At 43.8% G+C, this 24,411-nt stretch overlaps 1 protein-coding gene across 6 annotated transcripts in view; it reads right to left on the reverse strand.

The window, feature by feature from the left end:
- Nucleotides 1-3,826: 3,826 nt before the first annotated feature.
- LOC124009548 (collagen alpha-1(XV) chain-like) overlaps nucleotides 3,827-24,411 on the reverse strand; it is a 51,641-nt gene continuing 31,056 nt past the window's right edge. For 2 of the 6 annotated variants that reach the window (XM_046321436.1, XM_046321430.1), the window contains 42 exons: nucleotides 22,116-22,669; nucleotides 19,744-19,818; nucleotides 18,665-18,760; nucleotides 18,160-18,292; nucleotides 17,699-17,730; nucleotides 17,397-17,585; nucleotides 17,250-17,276; nucleotides 17,093-17,155; nucleotides 16,927-16,995; nucleotides 16,774-16,833; nucleotides 15,848-15,988; nucleotides 15,563-15,646; nucleotides 14,653-14,706; nucleotides 14,494-14,529; nucleotides 14,185-14,313; nucleotides 14,018-14,077; nucleotides 13,871-13,906; nucleotides 13,735-13,776; nucleotides 13,579-13,641; nucleotides 13,416-13,451; nucleotides 13,125-13,208; nucleotides 12,794-12,859; nucleotides 12,193-12,228; nucleotides 10,782-10,844; nucleotides 10,545-10,634; nucleotides 10,413-10,448; nucleotides 10,205-10,258; nucleotides 10,046-10,102; nucleotides 9,883-9,942; nucleotides 9,112-9,153; nucleotides 8,206-8,233; nucleotides 7,952-8,026; nucleotides 7,765-7,790; nucleotides 7,523-7,621; nucleotides 7,227-7,371; nucleotides 7,011-7,075; nucleotides 6,697-6,825; nucleotides 6,453-6,557; nucleotides 6,281-6,349; nucleotides 5,964-6,161; nucleotides 5,315-5,430; nucleotides 3,827-5,147 (listed from right to left, as the gene is read on the reverse strand). In XM_046321436.1, the coding sequence (XP_046177392.1) occupies nucleotides 4,931-5,147; nucleotides 5,315-5,430; nucleotides 5,964-6,161; nucleotides 6,281-6,349; nucleotides 6,453-6,557; nucleotides 6,697-6,825; nucleotides 7,011-7,075; nucleotides 7,227-7,371; nucleotides 7,523-7,621; nucleotides 7,765-7,790; nucleotides 7,952-8,026; nucleotides 8,206-8,233; nucleotides 9,112-9,153; nucleotides 9,883-9,942; nucleotides 10,046-10,102; nucleotides 10,205-10,258; nucleotides 10,413-10,448; nucleotides 10,545-10,634; nucleotides 10,782-10,844; nucleotides 12,193-12,228; nucleotides 12,794-12,859; nucleotides 13,125-13,208; nucleotides 13,416-13,451; nucleotides 13,579-13,641; nucleotides 13,735-13,776; nucleotides 13,871-13,906; nucleotides 14,018-14,077; nucleotides 14,185-14,313; nucleotides 14,494-14,529; nucleotides 14,653-14,706; nucleotides 15,563-15,646; nucleotides 15,848-15,988; nucleotides 16,774-16,833; nucleotides 16,927-16,995; nucleotides 17,093-17,155; nucleotides 17,250-17,276; nucleotides 17,397-17,585; nucleotides 17,699-17,730; nucleotides 18,160-18,292; nucleotides 18,665-18,760; nucleotides 19,744-19,818; nucleotides 22,116-22,669 (3,839 nt within the window). In that variant the 3' untranslated portion in view covers nucleotides 3,827-4,930. The remainder of the gene's footprint in view (nucleotides 5,148-5,314; nucleotides 5,431-5,963; nucleotides 6,162-6,280; nucleotides 6,350-6,452; nucleotides 6,558-6,696; nucleotides 6,826-7,010; nucleotides 7,076-7,226; nucleotides 7,372-7,522; nucleotides 7,622-7,764; nucleotides 7,791-7,951; nucleotides 8,027-8,205; nucleotides 8,234-9,111; nucleotides 9,154-9,882; nucleotides 9,943-10,045; nucleotides 10,103-10,204; nucleotides 10,259-10,412; nucleotides 10,449-10,544; nucleotides 10,635-10,781; nucleotides 10,845-12,192; nucleotides 12,229-12,793; nucleotides 12,860-13,124; nucleotides 13,209-13,415; nucleotides 13,452-13,578; nucleotides 13,642-13,734; nucleotides 13,777-13,870; nucleotides 13,907-14,017; nucleotides 14,078-14,184; nucleotides 14,314-14,493; nucleotides 14,530-14,652; nucleotides 14,707-15,562; nucleotides 15,647-15,847; nucleotides 15,989-16,773; nucleotides 16,834-16,926; nucleotides 16,996-17,092; nucleotides 17,156-17,249; nucleotides 17,277-17,396; nucleotides 17,586-17,698; nucleotides 17,731-18,159; nucleotides 18,293-18,664; nucleotides 18,761-19,743; nucleotides 19,819-22,115; nucleotides 22,670-24,411) is intronic. The other 4 variants (XM_046321431.1, XM_046321432.1, XM_046321433.1 and 1 more) reach the window with 4 other exon arrangements.

A 24,411-nucleotide genomic window follows, 5' to 3' on the forward strand; every position in this document is an offset into this window, starting at 1 on the left:
AAACTGAAAGAACTGACGCAATGGCGTCAAATCCACCCAACGAATTTGACGATAGAACATCAAAAAATGGTCTATTAGCTACATGGTGACATTCAACCATTGATGTTTCAACCGGAATATAGGAAAGAGGATTAGAAAGAAATACTTGGATTTAGCTATATCTGATGCCAGCACCAGCATATGACAAATACGGAGACTAGCTAAGTAAGTTATTTTTTCTGCAAGCCACCTAGCTAGTTTGATCACTTTAGTTTATCTACTGAAACATATTTTGTATTGCTGGCTAACATACTGTGTTTCAGTGGAGGGAAATAAAATTGAAATGGTTTGCTAACTTAGATAGCTAAACAACTACAGGTAACCATATCTATGACTAAAAATAGAAGAGGTTGTACAATCGGAGCTATATTGTATTTCGATAGTAAAACATGTTTAGTCTTAGATATGGCTAAACAGCAAGCTACAACGTTACAACCAGCTACCTAAAGCTAGGTTTACCAACAAACAGTAGCACATGACTGGAGTTGGCTGGTTGGTTAGCCTGGCGCCTGCTCATTTATGTACCATGCATCACGTTTAACTTGTTAGCAAATGTTTAACATCAGCAACTGTAAATCTACTAGCTAGTTATGTAACATAATTGCCGAGTTTTGAGATTGAAATGCATCCACGGTCATAATCATAACCAATCTCACAAAATTATAGGCATGATGCAAGAGAAGATTCCAAACAGATGGAAATAATAATGATTGGATATCCAGTAAACTAGCTAGCTACGTTTACTAGCTAATAGTGATAAGATACAATAACAATTTACGGTTGTAAATCTCTAAAACTGATAAACTGGGTTTACTATAAAAATATGTGCCTAAGCATGCCTGATAGACATGGCTGTAGCTAAAAATACATTTTACTAAACTAAAATGTATTCTATATTTTGGTGGTGGCAACATCATGCAGTGGGGATGTTTTTCAGTGGTAGGGACTGGGAGACTAGTCCTAGTGCGTTGGTGAGTCCAAACGCATGACCAGGTACTCAATGTCCACTGGCAGTGTTGAAAGCAGTCTTCCAATCATCTGCTTTGTGTATCCTCACAAGGTGGTAGGCATTCTGAAGGTCCAGTTTAGAAAATATGGTAGCCCCCTGGAGAGGTTCGAAAGCCAAGGAGAGGAGTGGTAGAGGGTACCAATTTTTTGATCGTAATGTCATTGTGACCCTGGTAATCAATGCATGGACGCAGGGTCTTGAGCTTCCCCACAAAGAAAAATCCTGCACCAGCAGGAGAGGCAGAAGGACGAACACTCCCAACAGCCAGAGAGTCCTCGATGTACTCCTCCATGGCCTTGGTCTCAGGACCAGACAGGGAATTTAGCCGGCCTCAAGGCAGTGCGGTGCCTGGGAGGAGGTCAATAGCATAATCGGCAGGACGATGTGGAGGGAGGTAGGTAGCACGAGCCTTGCTGAAAGCCTCCAGGAGGTCATGGTACTCTGTGCGAATGGCAGAGCGATCTGAGGCTGTACTCAATCCTGGAGGCAGACATTCCGGGGAAGGCTGTGCCGCCTTCGGGCAATGTGAATGGTGAATGGGCTCCAACTCAGGTTGGACCCGTGGTCCAGTCAATATCCGGGTTGTGCGTCTGGAGCCAAGAACAGCCCAAAACAATAGTGATGTGTGGAGACTCAATGAGAAGCTGTATTGACTCACTGTGGTTTCCAGATATCTGCATATTAATGGGAACTGTGCTGTGTGTAACTCTTCCAATGCCCTGGCATCCATGGGAACGGAGAGGAGTTGAGTAGGGATACTTAGTTCCGATACCAGGGTAGCGTCCATGAAACGCATCTGCACCAGAGTCAATGAGCACCCGGAGAGACTTAGGCTGGTCTCCCCACAGCAAGATCACATAAAAAGCGAGTTTGGGTAATGGAAATTAAAGGGTTCCCAGTCAGGCTCACCAGTACTTGTACCTACTAAAGGATTCAGGTCTCTTCACTGGGCAGGTGGCTATGTAATGCCCTACAGCACCACAATACGGACAACAATTAGAGCTTAGCCTGCGTGAACGTTCCCTAGGTGATAATCTATCTCTTCCCAGTTGCATAGGTTCCGGTGTATCCGACTCACCTGTCATCGATGATTCTCGAGGGAGCTCGGGTGGCCTCGGATCCTCTCGGAAAAACAGCTTTTGGGGACTTCCGGATTCCTTCGGAGGTGAGCGAGCCGCAGCAAATGAATGAGTGTGACCTAGGCCAGACCTCTCACTCCTGCGTTCCCGTAGACGTCCATCAATCCTAATGGTGAGGGCGATGAGGGAATTAAGGTCCACCGAGCAGCTAGTTCATCTTTTATCACCTCTGATAATCCATGAAGGAAGGTATCGAATAGGGACTCCGGATCCCAGACACTCTCGGCGGCCAACGTGCGAAAGTCTTGCCGTAATTCAAGTAGTTCAGGCCATCTCTCTCCCGGATACCGGAGAATCGGAAACCTTCCTCACCTCTGTCATGAAGTCTTCCAAATCACGACAAATAGCGGATTGATGTTCCCAAACTGCTGTAGCCCAGGGGAGCGCCCTTCCTGACATTAGCGTAATAATATACACTATCTTCAACCAATCCAAAGGGAATGAAGATGGCTGCAGCTCAAAAATGAGGAAAGAAAACCCCGGCAGGTTCCGGGATCCCCAGAATCTCGCTCCGGTAAGCGGGGGAGCTGGGGTAGGCTGTACAAACCCACCACTAATAGTGAAAAGCTTACTGGGTGATTGGGGGGGGGGTTCTCAGAGGTGGCAGACTGTCTATGAGCTAACTCCCTGATTTGTGCCATAATAGCCTTGAACCCTTTGTCATGGCGAAGCCCTTCCAAAAGGTCCAGCAGTAGCTCCTCATGCCTCCCAATGGTGGCGCCCTGTAGGGAGACGGCGTGGCGGAGCTGATCCAAGTCTGCTGGATCTGTCATGTCCAGTTCATACTATAAGGGCACAGGGCGAGGCCCAGATGCAGACACGGGAGGCAGATGATTAGAGTCTATGATATTTATTATAATCCAAGGGGCAGGCAAGAGAATGGTCGTGGACAGGCAAAATATCATAAACACGGTCAGAGTCCAGGAGCTACAGAGTGGCAGGTAGGCTCGAGGTCATGGCAGGCAGTATGGTCAAGCAGGCTGGTTCAGAGTCAAGGCAGGCAATTGTCAAAACCAGGAGAACTAGCAAAAGCGAGAAGAAAACGCAGAAGCACGGAAAAACACGCCAGTTGACTTGACAGACAAGACGAACTGGCAACAGACAAACGGAACACCTAAATAAATACCCAGGGACTAATGGGGAAAACAGGTGACACCTGGAGGTGGGTGGAGACAATCAAAGACAGGTGAAACAGATCAGTGGGTGGCAGTTTTAGATTCAGGGAAACAATGACACATTCATAGAACACTGTTCACAAGAAGAACATCTATATAATAAAATGACTGTGGTCAATGAATAATTCAAAACAGAAACATAGAAGTCTTCAATTTGCACTGAGGTGGTACTGTATCATTGCACATGTAAGAAACACCTAGTCAGTCATCCAGTAAGACCGATTTGATAACCCATTGAGCCACAAACCAGAAATATTTCTCAAATGTCACCACCCAGATTTATGAAGCTGTATCAGTGCTCATATCAAATTATGCTGAGGTGTTATTTTTTGAGGTTCACGTCCCAGTCCCACTTTCAACAACACTATTGTTAAAGTGAGATGGTGTGCTACCATCTAGTGCACATTTGGTGTAAATGCATTTATTGACCCAAAAATTAAGCTCCACATTAAATTAATAGCCAAGACTTAAAAAAAAAACATTTATTCACTGAGCACCAGTCAATGAGTACATAGTTTCTCTGAATCACTGTAACAGCCATTCAAATATCTAGTTCTCAATCGTAGATTTGTTGAAAGTACATCTACAGTAAGTCAATTAGTGGAATACCGTACAAAAACAACTATTTCATGGTGATAGCGCAGGCAGATTGAACAGCATATATATATATATATATATATATATATATATATATATATATATATATTGTTCAATTTAATTTTCAAAGTGAACCTATGTGCTGCCACATTTTAAGATTATGTGCTGTTACAGTATAAATAAAATACGAAACATAGAATTCAACTTAAATACTAAGACAAAGTCGCTCGCAACAGAAAAACCCTTAATTTTCACAGACAAAAAGCCTTCATGGATATGGAAACCCCAAACTATTCAAATAAACTCAGTGCATCTAAATGACTTCAAGGCTTGAGGGAGCAACACATGGTTCCCTTGTCTGAATAGATCCTGGCATTTCATTATTATTTTTTTTATCACGGAAAACAGAAAAGACCAGTCGTCCTAATTTCATCATATTGTTTGTTTTGGGGTCTGATACAGTAAACCACAAAAGGTTAGAATGGTTGCTGTCTCTATGCAAACTACTCTACTAGGCACTTAAGAATAAGACTCAAATGAGCAAACCAACAAAAATAAACCGTGTTAAAGGCTACTCCTGTAGAAACAATGTGGGTTAGTCGGTTGGTTGCTGATCACCAGTTCTTTGGCATTCCTTCAGTCAAATTGAAACACAAGGAATTGGAGTGATGCAGTGCTTTTGACAGGAAGTAATTTACATTATATTTACACCTTAAAGAAACAGTAAACATACATTAGTGACCAGTGCAATGTAGTGATGCTGTGTTGATGAGAGTTTAATATTGAGAGGTGAATGAACAGAGGGAGTTTAATCTGTGGTCAGTATGAAGCTGCTCTGTCTTTTTGTGGTAGAGAGGTGAGTGCTGTGGTGTGTGATAGCGCCTCATGTTGTCCAGCACATAGCTGCTCTATGTTAATAGGAGACGTGTGTGTTTGTGAGGGAGTGTATACTAGATGTATGTGTGTTAAGGTTAATTAGACCTCCTGTGGTCAATGTAGCTGTTCTCGATACACAGAACTATGAAATGGTTGGAGCAGCTGCGGGTGTGTTGGCCCAGAAGTCTGCCTGTCTGGAGGAGCGAAGCCTGGCCCGTCACCGCCATGTCACCCGCCCGCCACGCCTCACAGTAGTTAGTGGTCATACGGATGCCCACCGTACTGGAGCCATGCCACACCAGCTTCTGAGGCCTGCATTCACAGAAAACACACACCGAGAGTTACACACAGACCTCTGCCATTTTACATTTACAGACACTCCTATCCAGAGTGACTTGCATCAATGTTCACCTAAATATCCCAATCTGTGATTGTTCTCTGTATGTGTTTTAAGGGGTCAGCCAAAGCTGGTCACTCACCAAGTAGGGTCCGTCATGACGTTCCGTCCTTCAAAGGAGTAGATGGGGATGGATGGGTCAAACACGCCTCCATTCCCAGAGAAGATGTTCATCCAGCTGCTATAGATCACCTCTCCCTGTGGAAAAGATGTGGTTAAAGCCACATTTACAGTCACAGACTTCCTGTAGTTCAGAAAGGAAACACCACGTAGAAATATATTTAACTATTTATTAAAGAATGAATCATGCAAATCTTGGTAATATAGGCTCTGCTCCTTCAGGGTAGCTCACTGTCCAATCAAAGTATCAATATATAAAATGACCTACAAGCAGGGATGGCTATACCAATTCCATAGCAGGAAAACAGAATCGAACATGTGGAGGCTGGGGTGGTGGGAGCAAAAGTAGCATATGCATACTAGCAGCAAGCGGCAGCAGGATGTGTGAGCAGAACCGGTCAGATGCAATAGACCGCCAAATAAGGTAAATGTGATTGTTACTAGCATCTAATTGGTGCAATCTCAGCTGACGCATCAGCTAGCCGGTTTTCGGGTTCCCTTTCTGAACTGGCTTCGCTTTATTTTCAACAACCGCATCATAACCAACAAAAACTCAGGACCTATCAGTCCATTATTTATGTTTTAGTTGTCATAAGAGACAACAACTGTACTTTGAGGTTGATGACGGGCATGTTGTAGCGGTCTCCCTTCTTGACGATGGTGGCCAGGTCCTGGAGGTGTGAGGACAAGAATGCTCTGTAGGTGGCAGTGAGACCCATGGCTCGGGCCTGCTGGTAGCACTGGAAGTCTGCTCCCCGGATGCCACGCATGTCCCCAGAGAACGGAGCATTCAGGGCCACCAGGTGCAGCTGTGGGGGGCAAAAGTAAACTGAAGTAACCATTGACAACACAGCTCAAGCTAGTCCATGGTGACTGTGCAACTGAAGAGGGATAAATGTGCAACTAAGAGGTATAAATTCCACCTTACCGCTGGTACTGAGTGTACTGTATGAGGTAGGACATTATAGTTGGGCACGTAGCTAGTTCCAACTAGTTCCTAAAAAAACAAGCGCAGATTGACACTGAATAATAAAATCATAAATGAAACATTCATAACAAACTGAAGAGAGCAGATATAATGCGCAGTGTAACCACAGTACCTGGCTGTGTGGCCTGTGGGGTCTGGTGCGATCTCCTGGTCTGCTCAGGGCCTGGGACACTGCAGAGGATGGGCTCTCTGCTGGGATGAGGATGAGCTCACCAAGCTGGGGAGACAGGACACACCTCACTGAATAAGCACAGGCAACATCACATTTTATATGATTATTTTTTGCCACATTTAGCCATATCAAAGGCTCTAATTAACTGGAGACATCACTGTGGGACTGTAAAGGCATGCAGTACCTGAACCTTGCGCCAGCCATCTCTAGTTCTAACGTAGAGTTCTCCCTTGTCTGAGACATATGCCATCGAGCCCTCTGCAGCACGGTGGCTCTCCCTCATCAAACTGTTGGTGTTCCTGTATGTGGACACCTGGTGCGAGAAGAGAGGAAGTTCAGACTGAATCCTCTGGACATAGACAACGCTGCTCAAGCCAATCCATGGTGACAATGTGAGAACTAGTGCACACGCAAACCCACAAGTCGGTAAACACATACACACATTTCTTTATGTTGACTTGGTGAGTATATAAGGAAGTACCCTACTGGTTGCCTTACCGGGTTTTCATAGCCAGTAATCCCAGGAGGACCGGGAGGCCCAGGTGGGCCGGGAATACTCACAGCTGAAAAATAGAACAGTCATACAAAGGTATCGCAGTGTACTGTAGGTCGACTAAACATACATTTGTGCTTTTCAAATGCATACATATGGAACTTGACAGCAACGCTAAGTTTAAGATGTTGTATTTTAGCGAGCACACCATGCACAGTTACCTGAACCATAGACAGGGGGGGGTCCAGGGGGTCCGGCAGGGCCAGGGGGCCCCCGAGAGCCTGGTCGTCCAATGCCAAGAACCCCTGGTTCACCAGGAGCTCCAGGATGACCAACGGTGCCAATGACGGACTCACCTTTTGGCCCCTACATAAGCATATACAAAATGTACATTTGACAGTGTCTCTGACCATTACTCAAATGTCTAAGTAATAGGTGTATCATGTATTTACATTGACTATAGTTTGTAAAATGTATACTGTACTTTGTTGAGTATTTTGAGCCTGGAATTACTCACCACAAGGCCTGATCTCCCAGGAAGACCTGGAGGGCCAGGCAACCCAGGTTCACCCTGGTCTCCTTTCATTCCTTCATAGCCCATGTCTCCTTTTTCTCCCTGAGGAACAAACAGTTTGGTTGAATCAGACTGTTAGTAAATTATCACATGCATAAGTTTTACATAACATACATTTCCACTACTTATACAGTGAGTTTTGAACTGGTAAATGTTCTTTAAAGAAGTTAAGGTAAAATACTCACTACAAAGCCTTCTGGTAGAATATCATCTGATGAGGGAGAACACACATCTTAACTGTCACCTTGTATGTCGGTTGCAAACACGTCTGAGGACGCTCATGGAAACAGTTTTGGTTCTAATCAAGTGCGATTATTGCCAACAAACAAGTTAAATGGAGGAGAAACTGCATCCCTGGCTGCACATGCATACCTGGTTCTCCAGGCATTCCAGGAAGTCCAGCCTCTCCCTTTTCCCCTTTAGCACCTCCGTTTCTTCTCCTGCCACCTTCACAGAAATACAGTACAGGTGTATGAGACCACTGAGCTCATCTGTATGTATATGTTGAAAATATTTGTCCATAGACTAGTGATCATACGGTTATGATGATCATCCTGTATGCTCAGATTCATTTTCACAAGAGTATAATGTATGTCTTGCGCACAATGGAATATCTGATGACTTACCTTGTGACAACCCTTTGCTGCCATTAACCTACAAGTCAAAATGGTATGGTTATTGTGGAAGGATTTCACAAACTACATGGTTAAAATATGAAATTATACCCACAACCGGATCCACCACCAAATAATCAACAATAAAACAGCTTTACATCATATACACAACAGGTATAGTTGTTTTGTTTCAGTCAAGATGGCCATTCAAAAATGTCTGAAAGTCAAAAGACATGTTACAGGAGAGAGATTTGTAATTACATCCAAACATTCATGCCAGCCTAATTGGCATCCAAACATCCATGCCAGCCTAATTGGCATCCAAACATCCATGCCAGCCTTGCACACAAAAGTTAACCATAGAATGAGGACAAGAGGTAGTAAGGAACTCAGTTTAATGTTCTTATTTTGGTTGGTCACCTTGAATCACAGGAGTTAGCCTTAACATTTTAGCACTGTAAAGCTAAAAACAACAGATAAAACCACATGCAACAGCAACATGCCGGGGGTAGAGACCTTCCACCCCGCCAAACCAGGGCTCAGAGTTAAAGGAACAGGAACACTCAAGGGGCATTTTTACACCGTCAGCATAAAGCAGGCAGAAAATTGTTTTGTTTTTTCTTCATAGATTCTAAAATTGATGTATTGAAGTCACCATGGCTAGTTAGTGTGGTTGAGATATATAAATATATGTAAAGTGACTATGATGTCACATGACCTTCTGACCTGCGGAGAAGCAGGAGCCAGCTTTATGCTATCGTGAGGACCACCACAAACCTAGGAAACATGGAGGGAGACAGCACGGCTGCAGACAGGAGGGGAGGGAAGGGAGAGGCTGCCTGTTAGGGGTAAGAGCCCACGGACTTACATGCGCCGCCACACCCAAAGAGCCTTAAAGGGGCTCAAACACAAACTTACTGGTGTTTTGCAGAACGGTCTGGGACGGACCGGAAAAACTGTCTTTAAGATTCAGAGGAAAATTATGACATCAGCATTGATATTGACATCATTGACGACATCTGGATATCCAATGAAAGAGAGTTCTTCATGTGTTGACATTAGATCATTACTGGAGACAAACTACCATTTTGTTGTTCTGTTTTGTTTGTCTCCAGTGTGTCTTGTTGCTTCTATATGAACATTGCTACTAAATCAAAGGACCAATCTCTTCCATAGCGCATACTAATTATAGTAGAGAAACAGCAATGACATCAATGTGTACTTATACAGCAATGACATTAATATGTACTTATACAGCAATGACATCAATGTGTACTTATACAGCAATGACATCAATGTGTACTTATACAGCAATGACATCAATGTGTACTTATACAGCAATGACATCAATGTGTACTTATACAATGACAGCAATGACATCAATGTGTACTTATACAGCAATGACATCAATGTGTACTTATACAGACATCAATGACATCAATGTGTACTTATACACAGCAATGTATCCCTCTCACCCCCCTTTAAGATTTAGATGCACTATTGTAAAGTGACTGTTCCACTGGATGTCATAAGGTGAATGCACCAATTTGTAAGTCGCTCTGGATAAGAGCGTCTGCTAAATGACTTAAATGTAAATGACATCAATGTGTACTTATACAGCAATGACATCAATGTGTACTTATACAGCAATGACATCAATGTGTACTTATACAGGCATACTGTACTTACTCCGTTGAGCCCTGTTACTGGTCCTGGGGGTCCGGGAGGGCCAGGAGGACCAGGAAGTCCCTAGAAACACAATCACAGTCAATGACACCTCACTTTTCTGTCACTTAGTTAGTTGATGGTACTGTAATCGCATAAAATCATGTTTCATGATGGCGATTCTTACTGGTTGACCAATGGCATCTCCCTGGTCTCCCTTCTTCCCTGCCATTCCAGGTCGCCCCTGCGGAGGTAAGAAGGACAACACTTAAACAGGGAAAGTTACAGTGACTCATATTTTACTCAACCAAATTAAAACAGCAGAGGGTTGACAAAAAGCACTGACTGGTCGACCAGGGAACCCGTATTCTCCTTTTTGTCCAGTTGGTCCAATTGGTCCCTGAAAAATAACATGCTTTTCTATCATTTCACGTTCACCCACTCCTAGACAGTAGATGTTTACAGTTCTTACAGATACCAATATGTATAACAAATACAAGTGTACATTTCTATAGAGCATTATTTTATGCTTTTACAAGGCATCATTGACTTACCATGACACCATAAGCTCCAGGGAAGCCACGCTCACCCTGTGAAAAGCACACCGACATGGTCAGAGCACCTATTCATCAGAAAACCACTACCATACAGTGACCTTTAACCCTAGAGGTAGAGAGAGGAGTCACCTTGATTCCTTTTGGTCCCCGAGGCCCCCTGACACTTGTCAACACAGTTCCATCGGCAGCGATAGTGACACCAGCTTCCCCTTTCGCACCCTATGAGGAGGAAAGACATAGTAGACACATAGACATGATCATCAGGTCTTGATTAGGTTTTAAAGTCCTATCTGATGTAAGATCCATGAAGTAGTACTTATCTGGCATGGAGGGACAGTAAACATTAACAGAGCTTCTGATCCTTACCTTCATTCCTGGTGGACCTTGAAAACCAGGAAGCCCACTGTCACCCTTTGGTCCTCTAGGGCCCTGGGCAAAGACCACAATAATAATTATGGACAGAGAAGATGAGCATATTAGAGCATATTTACTTATAGTGGGTGAGTCAAAATGTGTTATATTCAGAACTACAGACTCTTATCATTATGATAAGGAACCTACCCAATTCCTTCCCATGGCAGCTAAGACTAAATTAAATCAGCATGGTATTTACAGTAGTACATAAATATACAATCCACCCTGAATGTTATATATGGGGTTGGGTCGTTCCACTAATTCGGTGCCCTTTGAGAAGTGTACCTTGGTCAAATTCTTTTTTTGATTTCACCTAATTTGAACATTCTGTCATAAAGACCACATGTCTAACTTCATTAAAAAAAACATGTTTTCCCATCTTAAGAGGTTAATAAAAAATAAAGTAACGGGGTTGACCCTTGACGATTTCTTCTTAAATCAGCCATAAATCGCGTTGTGACAGGGGGAATGGAAGCTTGTTGTGTGCAGCAGAGATTGACAATTGAATGCAAGCTTCACCCCAAAAATCGAATTGTTAAATAATTTCTGGCCTGTCTATCTATGGGTAACAGGGTTGACATGTTATGCTCGACCTACTCAGTTTTCCACCACAAAAACACCAGAAAATTGCCAAAAATAGTAGAACCAGCTCACCTGCTTTTACTCTATGATTTGAATATTAGATGGTCAATGTTTCTTTTGAAAAAAAAAAAAACAGTTTCACCATATTACGAGTTCAGTTCAAGTAACAGCTTTGACCTTGAGGGACAGACGTACTGTAAATGAATCACTTGTCACATCAAAGAAATAATAATCATCAGAAATGACTTTGTCAAAGCAACAAAATAACTAGGGTTTTACAATGCGGGTGCAACTTTGAGACATTTTGGGATTCAGTATCTCTCAGGCTCTGATCAGGCCCTACACCCAAAAAAGGGCACTGCGTTCATCCACCTCTGGCCTGCTCGCCTCCCTACCACTGAGGAAGTACAGCTCCCTCAGCCCAGTCAAAACTGTTCGCTGCGCTGGGTGCACAACTCGCACCTGTTGGCTGGGCTCTGGATAAGAGCGTCTGCCTTAAATTTCTGGCCTGTCTAAAATGTAAAGGGTTGACCTATAATCTTCCTAGAAGTGACACAGGGTTGATGGAGGGACATGCCAAAATGCTGAATATTGGCACTTCAGCAAGACTTTATTCATATAAAAAAAAAGATTTATTGAATTCTCCATGTGGTCTATATTAAACAGCACAGACTTTTAAAATTCAATATTAGTGCACAATTTCTACTTAAATATCAAAGAAAGGGCACTCTTTTCGTGGAATAACCCAGTAATCGCATATTAAGTATGGAGTTGCTCTTACAGGGAATCCTGCTCTGCCAGGCTCGCCTTCAGGGCCCTGTGACATGCAACAAAACACACACAGGCAGGTAGCAGGACTGGGTCAGCATAGCTGTCAATCACATGCAATAATAAAGTAGCATGCAGCATCTTTGCAGAATATACTAGCATGATAGCATCCATCTCACAAAATACAGCAGAAACATTTCCAAGGCTGTAATGTAAGAACAACCTTTTAAAACTGATAACATCATAGTTAAGTGTATGTGCATGCACTATGTAAGTAGGCGAAGCGCATGCATTGTATAAGTAGCCTGTATTATGGATCAAGTATGCATTATGGTTGTTTGGGTGGTTAGGTTGACCCTTAGCTGAGTATCTCTAGTAAATAGGCATGGCAATTGAAAACACGCCATTCTGGCTTCACACGTGACAGATGTGAATGAATAATTAGCATCATTGCCCATGCATGAAATAGCAATAAATGCAAACTGCCCTGAGGCATATTGATATGTGCCATGCTCCAGCATCCAGACTATTTAATGTAAAGCATAATGGATATTGACATTTAAATATAATGGGCTAGTTTCAGAAATACATCAAATTAACATTGTGCTACTCACCATTGGGCCAGGGGGCCCACGTATCTCAGTGATGTTAAACATGCTCTCTGTATTGTTCAGCAGGAGCTGAGGATAAACATATGACATATTGTTTACAGTAGCAAATCTAATGTAGCTATACTAGCTGTAAGCTTTACATACTGTACAAACTATGAATATATGAAAACCATGTGGATGGTGACAGACAACTCAAGTTACTTCCTGTTAGGAATGCTCATAACGTTTAATAACCCTTAATAAACCACAACAGCTCTATTCCTGTTCAATGTGTGTGTGTTATTTGTGAAACAGCACTCAGACAGGGGATGAGAGGTGTGTGGGGTGGACGTACATCCTGCAGATTGATGATTGGTCCTGGAGGGCCGGGAGGACCAGGAGGACCAGGTACATTGTGTCCATCAGGACCACACTCCCCCTGTAAGACAGAGCACACAGGAGAGTTAGGACAAAGAACCCCCATGAACTCAACAAGCCATTTGAATGACACAACCAAAGATGGTCTATAATGTTGTAACAGGCTTTGATACAACCACAAGTATTATATGATGAACATATGATGAACAGAAGAACAGCCCACATCAGGGTTAGTTTGGAGTCGTTCTGATTTCTAACACTAACATACCTTTGGTCCTGGATCACCTTTGTCTCCTTTCAATCCCTGCAGAGACAAGCACACACAACACAGTTAAAAATAGTAGCCAGGTAGTAGTTGAGGTTTAGCTAGCTACAAACTTTAAATTCAAGGTTACTGCAGATGATGCTATACTTTCTGGTTCAATACTGACCCTGGCGCCTGGTAACCCAGCTAGCCCTTGGAGTCCCTCAGGTCCAGAAGCACCAGGCTCACCCTGAAAAGAGACAGAGGTCACAAAGGTGAAGACACATCCACCAATGTCCACTAATAATATTGTAGAAGGTGGTGTAAGAGAGATGCAACCAACCTTCACTGACAACCCAGGAGCCCCATCCTTCCCATCTTCACCCTGTAGAAAACAGACAGGATATACAACTGATCAGATTTCCATGTGAACCTAGTTTTTTCCACAGCCTAGTTATTTTCCTTGTTTGTAATCCTACCTTTGGTCCTGCAGGGCCAGGGAGACCAGGAGGTCCCTACAGAAGAGAGTAGATAACAACAGTTATTCCCATGGATCTCAAGGTGAAATACAATGTAAAAGGACTTCAAAACTACAGGAGACACACACATATACCAATCTCAATCACCTGAGGGCCTTTGAGTTCTGTGCCAAGGACCATGTCATTCTTCCCAGACCCCTCCACATCCTGCAAGCACCAACACACAACATTATTGCATTCAGAATCAATAGAGACAAAACAAGACAACAGTATGATGGGAAACTGACTCAACAGTAAAATCAACAAAGCAGCACCTCGACAAAAAATCTTCCTCCTGGGGGTCCGGGGGGGCCAGGCAGCCCCCGAGGGCCAGGGTCGCCCGTCTTCCCCTCTGGTCCCCTCGGTCCTGTAGCTCCTGTCAGCCCTGGGTCACCTGATACACCCTGCGAGGAAGAACAGACCCATTTAACTGACTATGAAGAACAAAGTATAGTTTTGATTTAAAATGACAACACCTAAAATAGATGCTTCTGCATGTCAACAGCATGATTAGGAACAAAGCTCTCATTGTTTGATTTATGCATTTTATAGTTGATAACTGAGTTGTCAGAAGGTTAAAATACCATTGGTCCGTTTGGTCCAGCTAGTCCTTGTTCACCCTATGTGAGAAAAATAGATAGGTTTGAGTAAGCATTTGCAATGGACATGGTAATATGGGATCTAGCCAGCTAATTTCCCTTGTAAAATACAAACAATAGCCTCCTGAGTTACTATCATCTTACCTTCAGACCTGTAGGCCCTGTTAGCCCAGCATCCCCATCCAGACCAGTAGGACCCTGAAATCAACAGCAGAGAGATGTGATGTCACGTCGCTCTCTGAATCTCCTGCACATAAAGGTCACACAAGTGACTAGTCAACCATGACCAAGACTGTCTTGCTTTTCTTAGTGTCATAGTAGCTACCATATGTACCATTGCAAAGATAACTTCCAAGTCATTTAAAAGGTTTCTCATAATTATTCATGATGATATTATTTTTTCAATTACTTTAATCCAACAGAATTAGTTACTTTTCATCATAAAATATGATATTCTACTTTCTCAATAGGTTTAAGAAAATGTTTAATAAATCTTAGCCAGCCGGTGCCACCATTTTCCCTTTGCCATTCCTGAAGGAACAACATGGCTCATCGACTGTAAAAAATAAAGGTGCAAGCTCCATCAATGCAGTTAGTGAAAGCACGCACGCAACAGACTTATATAAAAAGGAAGGTTCTCTCCAATGTAGCTGGACCCATGTTTGATGTATGAAACACATACTGTAGCTCAAGCTCAATGTCCATCAAGGCAGTTAAAGTCAAACCTGGGTTGTTTCTCATTTAATGAGAGGATGGGGGATGAGCATAGAACCCTGATGGTTTCATAGATGGGTAAACAACTATAAGCAAAAGCCAATAAGCGCACACACACACACACACACACACACACACACACACACACACACACACACACACACACACACACACACACACACACACACACACACACACACACACACACACACACACACACACACACACACACACACACACACACAGTAAGTTAAATGGGCCAGGCTGTTAGAAAACATGGTTGGAGAGTACAGTCTTCCTTTTCAAGCCTACTGGTTCAGTAACGGAACCAGGGCAATACCTCGCCAGAACCAAGCCCAGAGCCGAACAACCCTGAGCCAAACTCAGAGCCCGAGCCAGAACCACTAAACCAATCCTCAATCACCTGAAACAATAAAGGCCAGGGACAGCCAGGTCAATAACAACAGAGAGTAGCTACAATGCATGCATACACATATAGACTATAAAATAACATTTACAATACAAAAACAAAAGTGGGAACATCAACAGTTGGTAACCGGTGGAAACGCGGAACCATCCATAATGGATCTTAATAAGGATAACGTGGGACAGAGAGAGATCTCACCGGTGGTCCAGGTTTCCCAACAAGGCCGTCTCTGCCAGGTGGCCCTGGTTGTCCAGGGAATAAGCCCTCGGAGGCTTCGAAGAAACGGGTGGGACCAGGCGGGCCAGGTTGACCTGGAGGGCCGGGAGGACCAGGGGAACCCTAGGAGAGAGAGGACACCTCACTGTGAAATCATCACATCACTATAGTGGAGTGGTCTCAACTCTATGTGAACAGATGAAACACCCCTACCTGCTGGATATGGGATGCCATAGCACACATTTAACACAGAGAGGTGAATATGCTTAGCCTCTTACTACCAGCCTGATATCGCAAGTTTATATAAATATGTGATTCCATGTAGTGAAACATATTTATGAGAGCTTGCGAGATCAGGCTGGTAATTAATACGAGGCTCAAATACTCACCCTAGAGGCGTTTTATTAAAGAGAAAAAACATAACAGATTGTGGAAGGACCACCAGAGGGCAGGCTGAGCTCACTGATAGTAGCCCAACAAGGTATGTGAGACAAGGTAACCAGAAGCAATTAACCACAGCTGACAGTACTAATGACATATTCTCTTTCCCCTATAAGAGAGGAGGGAACCAGCAGGAAAGGGGAAGAAGATAAACTATCTAGAATAGCTACCAAGAGAGGGGAGCTATCCAAGAAGAGCCATTAACACGGTGACAAATCTGTGATTGTTGTTATATTTGAAAGATAATCGTCTCTTGTGTTCCTGTGTCATCTAAAGAAGAATGTGTATGGTGTTCCTTGGGAGACTCTCATTGATTGTGTTTGAGTGTTTGTATTGATAGAGAACTGTGTTCAATCAAGAAAACCTACTCCTGACTCGTTTATTCCACCTTTCCGCTTTAGACTGACACCAAATGACTTGGTCCGCTCACAAGATAGACTGACAGCAGATTAGAAGAATGTTCTTACTCTGATAAATTCTGTATCGTCAAGGTCCCCAAAGCCAGAGCCGAGTGCATCCTCTCCATACTGCAATTCAAAGGAAAACAGGCAATTAAACACAAATCCCCATTTGATCCCCAGTTCAATCCAATGTTTCCAGGATGTTACACTGACACCCACCGGTACACTGTGAGATTTGAGTGGTCCGGGAGGGCCTGGAGGCCCCGGTAAGCCTACTCCTGTGTCCCCCTGTACAGAAGAGAACACATGGTAAGACTAACTGCCTATCTCATACACAAATATATATATATATATATTTTTTTTTTTTTACTTGTAATTATTGTACCTTATCTCCTTTGACTCCAACCTCTCCTGCTACCCCTGGGAATCCATGAGGTCCACTTTGTCCCTGTGGGGATTAACATAGGTCATATTTAAAGACATACAGTATATTTCTATAATAACATAACAAAACCATTTGACACAAGAACAGATGTACTCACTGGGTCTCCATCTTCACCCTTGCTTCCCTGAAATGAGAACAGTCCTTAGATGTATCTGTTCAATCTTATCAAGTGAAGATAATAGGAAACATAATCAAACATGTACTAGTATCACAGAGTAATGGGAGATTATGAGGTAAAGCTTACAGGCTGACCGTCCTTCCCTGGCACCCCAGGGGCCCCTGAAGGCCCCCGAGGGCCCCTTGGTCCTGGCTGGCCGTGTCCAGACCTATCCTCAGAGGGAGTGGAAGGGCCAGGAGGGCCACGGGGGCCAGCAGGACCCATAGGCCCAGGCTCTCCTTGCTCTCCTTTCTGTCCGTAGCTAAGAGGCCTGCCCTGAGGATCAGCAGGAGAATATTGTGTAAAATCTATTAAATACTGAATAACTTAAGCATTTAAAGCAGATCAGTGTTTGAGGCACATTACGTGTAATCTTAGCTATTACTTACATCCCCTGACCTCTCCTCTGTTTGGTGGGATCCTGAGAGAAAAAAGCAACACCAATAGGATTCACCAATGAGGCTTCAATTAATGCTAACCATTGAGGGATATTTGAGGGCGGCAGGTAGCCTAGTGGTAAGAGCGTTGGACTAGTAACTGAAAGGTTGCAAGATCGAATCCTGAGCTGACAAGGTAATAGTCTGTTGTTCTGCCAGTTAACCCACTGTTCCTAGGCTGTCATGAAAAATAAGAATTTGTTCTTAACTGACTTTTCTAGATAAATAAAGGTAACATAAAAAAAAACTAGATTAGCCAATGAGAGACAAACAAGATTGATCAATGCAAAGGGAAAATCTAATAATTTACATAGTCACCAGGTGAGTTAAATCAAGCTTGCCAATCAAGTTATTTGAAAGTGCTCTGTAATGCCATGACATGATTGGTTAAGATCAGAGTATGGTGAACCTGCCTTCCCCACCTTCGAGCAGCATCTCCTGATGGGCTTGATTTGTGGGGGTCAGGTGAACAGTGTACTCATCTAGCTCCAACTCCGGAGACTCTGTGGGTGGAGCTCGCACTGGCACGCTTAGCATGTCCTCTGGCTGGAAGGAAAGACAATCAGGGAGGGAAGCAGGAATGAACAGTAAGTAAACTGATAAAACAATGTCTGGTACTGAATCTTCCTACTTGAACTTGAATATATCCCTCAGTGTTCACTCTTACATACTTGTGTTTTGTACCAGGACAAATTTCAACTGATGAAACACAAAAGCTGTTCTGCTACATGTAAGAGACATCCAATGAAGTCTGTCAGGGAGAGTTGCTCAGACAACAATGTGCCTTGTGCCCAAGCCTATCTTAGCTGTGCGGACGTTCCTTGTCTCACCAACGCTCACCCAGCGTCCGCTGACATTCTGTTTCCCGAACACATTCCTCTCTTACACCCCGTGCTCACACCCCCCCCTTTTACTCACCCGTGCTGTTTCCTTTTGTTGTTCCATGATCTTCATCAACTTGTCATCTATTTCACGGTCATGCAACGTGTCATCCCCACTCCCATCCCCAGAAGCCTGGAATACAGGAGACATTACCACACACCTCTATTCAAAGAAGCAGGTATATCTCACTGGTCACCCCCCCCAAAGCCAATTCCTACTTTGGCCGCCTCTTCTTCCAGTTCTCTGCTACCAATGACTGGAACGAACTGCAAAAATCACTGAAGCTGCAGACCCATTTCTCCCTCACTAGCTTTAAGCACCAGCTGTCAGAGCAGCTCACAGATCACTTCACCTGTACATAGCCCATCTGTAAACAGCCCATCCAACTACCTCATTCCCATACTGTTATTTATTTATTTATCTTGCTCCTTTGCACCCCAGTATCTCTACTTGCACATGTATATTCTGCACATCTACCATTCCAGTGTCTAATTGTAATTATTTTGCCACCATGGCCTATTTATTGCCTTACCTCCCTTATCTTACCTCATTTGCACACACTGTATATAGATTTTTATTTTTGTCTACTGTATTATTGACTATGTTTGTTTATTCCATGTGTAACTCTGTGTTGTTGTATGTGTCGAACTGCTGTGCTTTTTCTTGGCCAGGTCGCAGTTTTAAAAGAGAACTTGTTCTCAACTAGCCTACCTGGTTAAATAAAGGTGAAATAAAAAATAAAAAAAAGAGATTGACACCAGTGACCTAGAAGTAGCATTTCTCTCACTACCCACTAGAGGAAACGGACTCATTCCATCATTTAGGCACAGAAGGCCAGAGTAGTGGCAGCTTTGTACAGGCAAATGTTGTTACATAGTGAGTGCTATGAGTGAGAGCCAGTGAAGCAATCAACCAGAAACAGTACTTCATATTTTAAACACAAGAGGGAGCCACCAGTATGCTCTACTGAGAGTCAAGTCATGTATAAATTAGTCTTGAGAGCCAGAAGCTTAACACGTATTAAAGAATTTGTGCTGGCAAGGCCTTTAGAATATCAGGAGCTCAAGGCTATGGATGAATATATCTATGGAACAGGCTGTGGTGTAGACACTCACATAGGGATCATCCTCTTCACACTGCTCCTCTGCAGCCCTGGGGTCCGGCTTGATCACCAGCTGCTGGATAGAGCCCTGTACAGAGAGAAAGAGAGCTCTGATAATGCTTTGGTGATGTATAATAGGGAGTTATTGTGCTGATATAGCTAATTGAATTGGCTAAATTGAGAGGAGAGAGAGAGAGAAGCAAAAAGAGTCACACAGCAGGAATGTTTATTCTGAAGGCATTCCTATACAGGTAGAAAATGCTTACATTTAGAGGCAAGAGGCCCTTTCTACAAGCAACACATGGTTACACACATTTTAATCTGTGAGCAGTATTTGACAGGGACGGGCCGGGCACACACGCATTAACTGTCATTGTCACAAGCATTCCTTCCACCTTCCACGTTATTAACCTAAAGAGTGTAATGTGCAACACGATGACGTCATTGGAGGACATTATAGAGAACACCAGTGATCATGAAAGAGTGTGGCAACAAAAACATTGGCTAAGACCCATGGACTAGAAGCCGACAGGATGAGTAGATTAACATCACGTACAGTAGCAGATTATGATCAGTAAAATACAGAGTACAGAACACAGCAAACTGCTGACTGAAACACATTTACTGTGAAATCATAAAATCATACCATAGGAGATAAAGAGAAACAGAGGCAGAACACAAGTCCAAAGACACAAAGACAGACAGAGGGAGCGAGTGAAACTAATGAAGGCTGCATCAGAACAAATCCCAGAGCTTTGTCCAGGCTGGTTTTGAAGGGTGAGAGCCATCTCTTGGCAAGGCATTTGGCCCATCAGTATTGTATCTCCCAGCAAGACAGTCCACTGTGTTTTGTTGGATGTGGGATCTCTTTCCCCCTTATTCTCCCCCTTTCACTCACCCCTCTACCAATCTCCCTCTTCCTCTCTCTGCCTCTCTCCTCTTCCATCTCCCTCCCTCCCCCTTCCCCCACCTCCTCTCACACCCCTCCACCTCTCTGCTTCCACTCCTCTCCTCTTCCCTCTCTCTCCCCCTTATTTCCCCCTCTCCTCCCTCCCTCTCTGGCCCCTCTGCTCTGACTGAGTGACACTGTCTTTACCCCTCCTGGACCTCTCAGGCCCCTGGCCGGCACCAAAGTGCCTCACAACAACAAAAGGAAAAGCTACCCACTTTGCTGCCATCGCCATGGAAACTACTTTCCCAAACACACACCACTACCACCACTCTTAAAGCACAGCCGCATGCTAATAAAGAACATTGCAGGACGGTTCATTTGGAGATTAACGCCACTGGAAGATGTCAATGTGGGGGTAGAAGGGGAAGACACTGTCTAATGGATCACTAGTCACTTTAATAATGCCACTTTAATGCCACTTTAATCATGTTTACATATCTTGTATTACTCATCTCATATGTATATACTGTATTTTATACGATCTACTGCATCTTGCCTATGACGCTCTGCCATCGCTCTTCCATATATTTATATGTATATATTCTTATTCCATCCCTTTACTTATATTTGTGTGTATTAGCTAGTTGTTGTGGAATTGTTAGATATTGCTGCACTGTCGGAACTAGAAGCACAAGCATTTCCCTACACTCGCAATAACACCTGCTAAGCATGTGTATATAACCAATCAAATTTGATTTGATTTGAGTGAACCTTAGTCTCTCCTCTCAGAGAAGACTGGAACAGAGATCACAGGATACATTAACGTGAGGCCTTGAGCTGAGCTGAGTTGACCATGCAGAGGTGGTTCTGTTTATTAAACAAGGCTTACTGATATCTCTCCCTTCCTCTCTGAGAGACCGCCAAGACCTCCCGTTAGCCTTGAATCAGGTCTGTGTCCTATCGATGGCTGTCAAATACCAGAATGTTTGGAGCTGAGTTATACAACCATATATGAGCTGATACTGAAAAACTGTGATCAACTGACTATAATCCATGACTGAGCACATTCATACAGTAATCACTATACATGATATATCTAAACATTCTTGTTAGAATAGGATATTGTATGCTAGACAAGTGGTGCACAGTCAGGTGGAAGAATACCCAGCAGTGGAGCTTTTAGTACAGTTGTTAAGAATAATTATACACAGACGATCTTGTTATTGGAGTAATGTTCATGCTAACACAGACAGGGCAAACAGTAGGACTCACACTACACAGCGCAGAGAAACACACACACACACACACACACACACACACACACACACACACACACACACACACACACACACACACACACACACACACACACACACACACACACACACACACACACACACACACACACACACACACACACACACACAACACAGACACAATATGCAACATGGTCAAATGAAACAGTAGACCAATAGGTGGTAGACATTACTTACCACAAACTTCTCCAGGCCAGTTCCTCCAGCATTGCCCACGAAGATGCCCGAGCTGGGTTCAAAGCTGAGCTGGCGGCTGCTCCTGTGGAAGGTCTCTGCTTGGAAGTCATCACAGTCCATATAGAGGCGTACCTCCTGGTCCTGCACCGACAGAGTGAAGCGCGTCCACTTATTCCTCATATCAGGCAACTTGAAGGATGCCACCTGTTGGCTGTGTGAGGACTCCTCGCCCCCCTCGGTGTAGTACAGCTGAATCCTCTGGGTCTCGTCCTCCACGGGTGTCAGTGCCAACCCCAGCTGCACCACCTTCTGCTGGGCATCAGTGATGGCGAACAGCACCCCTCCCTGTTTGCTGCTGGGCCTGATGGTGACAATGATGGCAAAGTCCCTGAAGAAAGGATCGGGCATGAAGGTCTTGGTGAGACGTCCGATGTTGGCGTCAGGCCCGAAGCCGTAGGCCGGGAAGCCCTCATAGCCGGTGATGAAGGAGACAGAGGGAGGGAGTGGCACTCCGATCAACTCAGTCAGGTCTAGGTGTCCCGTAGAGCCACGCTCTGTAAGGAGGAGGAAACAACATATTCATGAGATCTAAACAAAATGAACATGTATGTGTCACGCCCTGATAGAGAGCCATTGTTTCACTATGGTGAAGTGGGTCAGGGCGTGACTGGGGGTGATCTAGTTTATTTATTTCTATGTAGTGTTCTAGTTTATTTTCTACGTTGGTGATTTGTATGATTCCCAATTAGAGGCAGCTGATTTTCCCACCTGTGTGCCACCTGTGTTTATGGGATATTGTTTTGAGTTAGTGCACGTAGCATCTCTGTAGTCACGGTTCGTTGTTAGTTTATTGTTTATTTGTTTTTGTCTTTGCTAAGTTCCTCATGATTTAATAATAAAGTGAAACTCAACATCCGCTGCGCCTTGGTCTGATATTTATTCCACAGTATGAGCCTAAAGTATGAGCCTAAAGCTGTATAGAAAACTCTATATTTAAATATTTCAAACTCTATATTAATTAATTTAATTTTATTTCACCTTTATTTAACCAGGTAGGTTAGTTGAGAAAAAGTTTTCATTTGCAACTGCGACCTGGCCAACATAAATACAGCATATAATACAACATATAAATACAGTATTGTGATGAGGTAGATTGGATGGGCTATTTACAGATGAGCTATGTACAGGTGCAGTGATCTGTGAGCTGCTCTGACAGCTGGTGCTTAAAGCTAGTGAGGGAGGTAAGAGTCTCCAGCTGCATAGATTTTTGCAGTTATTTCCAGTCATTGGCAGCAGAGAACTGGAAGGAGAGGCAGCCAAAGGAAATTACTTAAATGTAAATGTAAATGTAAGAATTGGCTTTGGGAGTGACCAGTGAGATATACCTACTGGTGCCCGTGCTACGGCTGGGTGCTGCTATGGTGACCAGTGAGCTAAGATGAGGCGGGGCTTTACCAAGCAAAGTCTTATAGATGACCTGGAGCCAGTGGGTTTGGCGACGAGTATGACGCGAGGGCCAGCCAACGAGATCATACAGGTCGCAGTGGTGGGTGGTATATGGGGCTTTGGTGACAAAACGGATGGCACTGTGATAGACTGCATCCAATTTGTTGAGTAGAGTGTTGGAGGCTATTTTGTAAATGACATCGCCAAAGTCGAGGATCAGTAGGATCGTCAGTTTTACGAGGCTATGTTTGGCAGCATGAGTGAAGGATGCTTTGTTGCGAAATAGGAAGCCGATTCTAGATTTAATTTTGGATTGGAGATGTTTAATGTGAGTCTGGAAGGATAGTTTACAGTCTAACCAGACACCTAGGTATTTGGAGTTGTCCACATATTCTAAGTCCGAACTGTCCAGAGTAGTGATGCTGGACGGGCGGGCAGGTGCGGGAAGCGATTGGTTGAAGAGCATGCATTTAGTTTTACCTGCATTTATGAGCAGTTGGATGCCACGGAAGGAGAGTTGTATGGCATTGAAGCTCATCTGGAGGTTAGTTAACAGTGTCCAACAAAGGGCCAGAGGTATACAGAATGGTGTCGTCTGCGTAGAGGTGGATCAAAGAATCACCAGCAGCGAGAGCGACATCATTGATGTATACAGAGAAGCGAGTCGGCCTGAGAATTGAACCCTGTGGCACCCCCATAGAGACTGCCAAACGTCCGGACAACAGGCCCTCCGATTTGACATACTGAACTCTATCGGAGAAGTAGTTGGTGAACCAAGCGAGGCAATCATTTGTGAAACCAAGGCTGTTGAGTCTGCCAATAAGAGTGTTGTAATTGACAGAGTCGAAAG

The sequence above is a fragment of the Oncorhynchus gorbuscha genome, linkage group LG22 (assembly GCF_021184085.1).
Source record: "Oncorhynchus gorbuscha isolate QuinsamMale2020 ecotype Even-year linkage group LG22, OgorEven_v1.0, whole genome shotgun sequence".
NCBI classification, from domain to species: domain Eukaryota; kingdom Metazoa; phylum Chordata; class Actinopteri; order Salmoniformes; family Salmonidae; genus Oncorhynchus; species Oncorhynchus gorbuscha.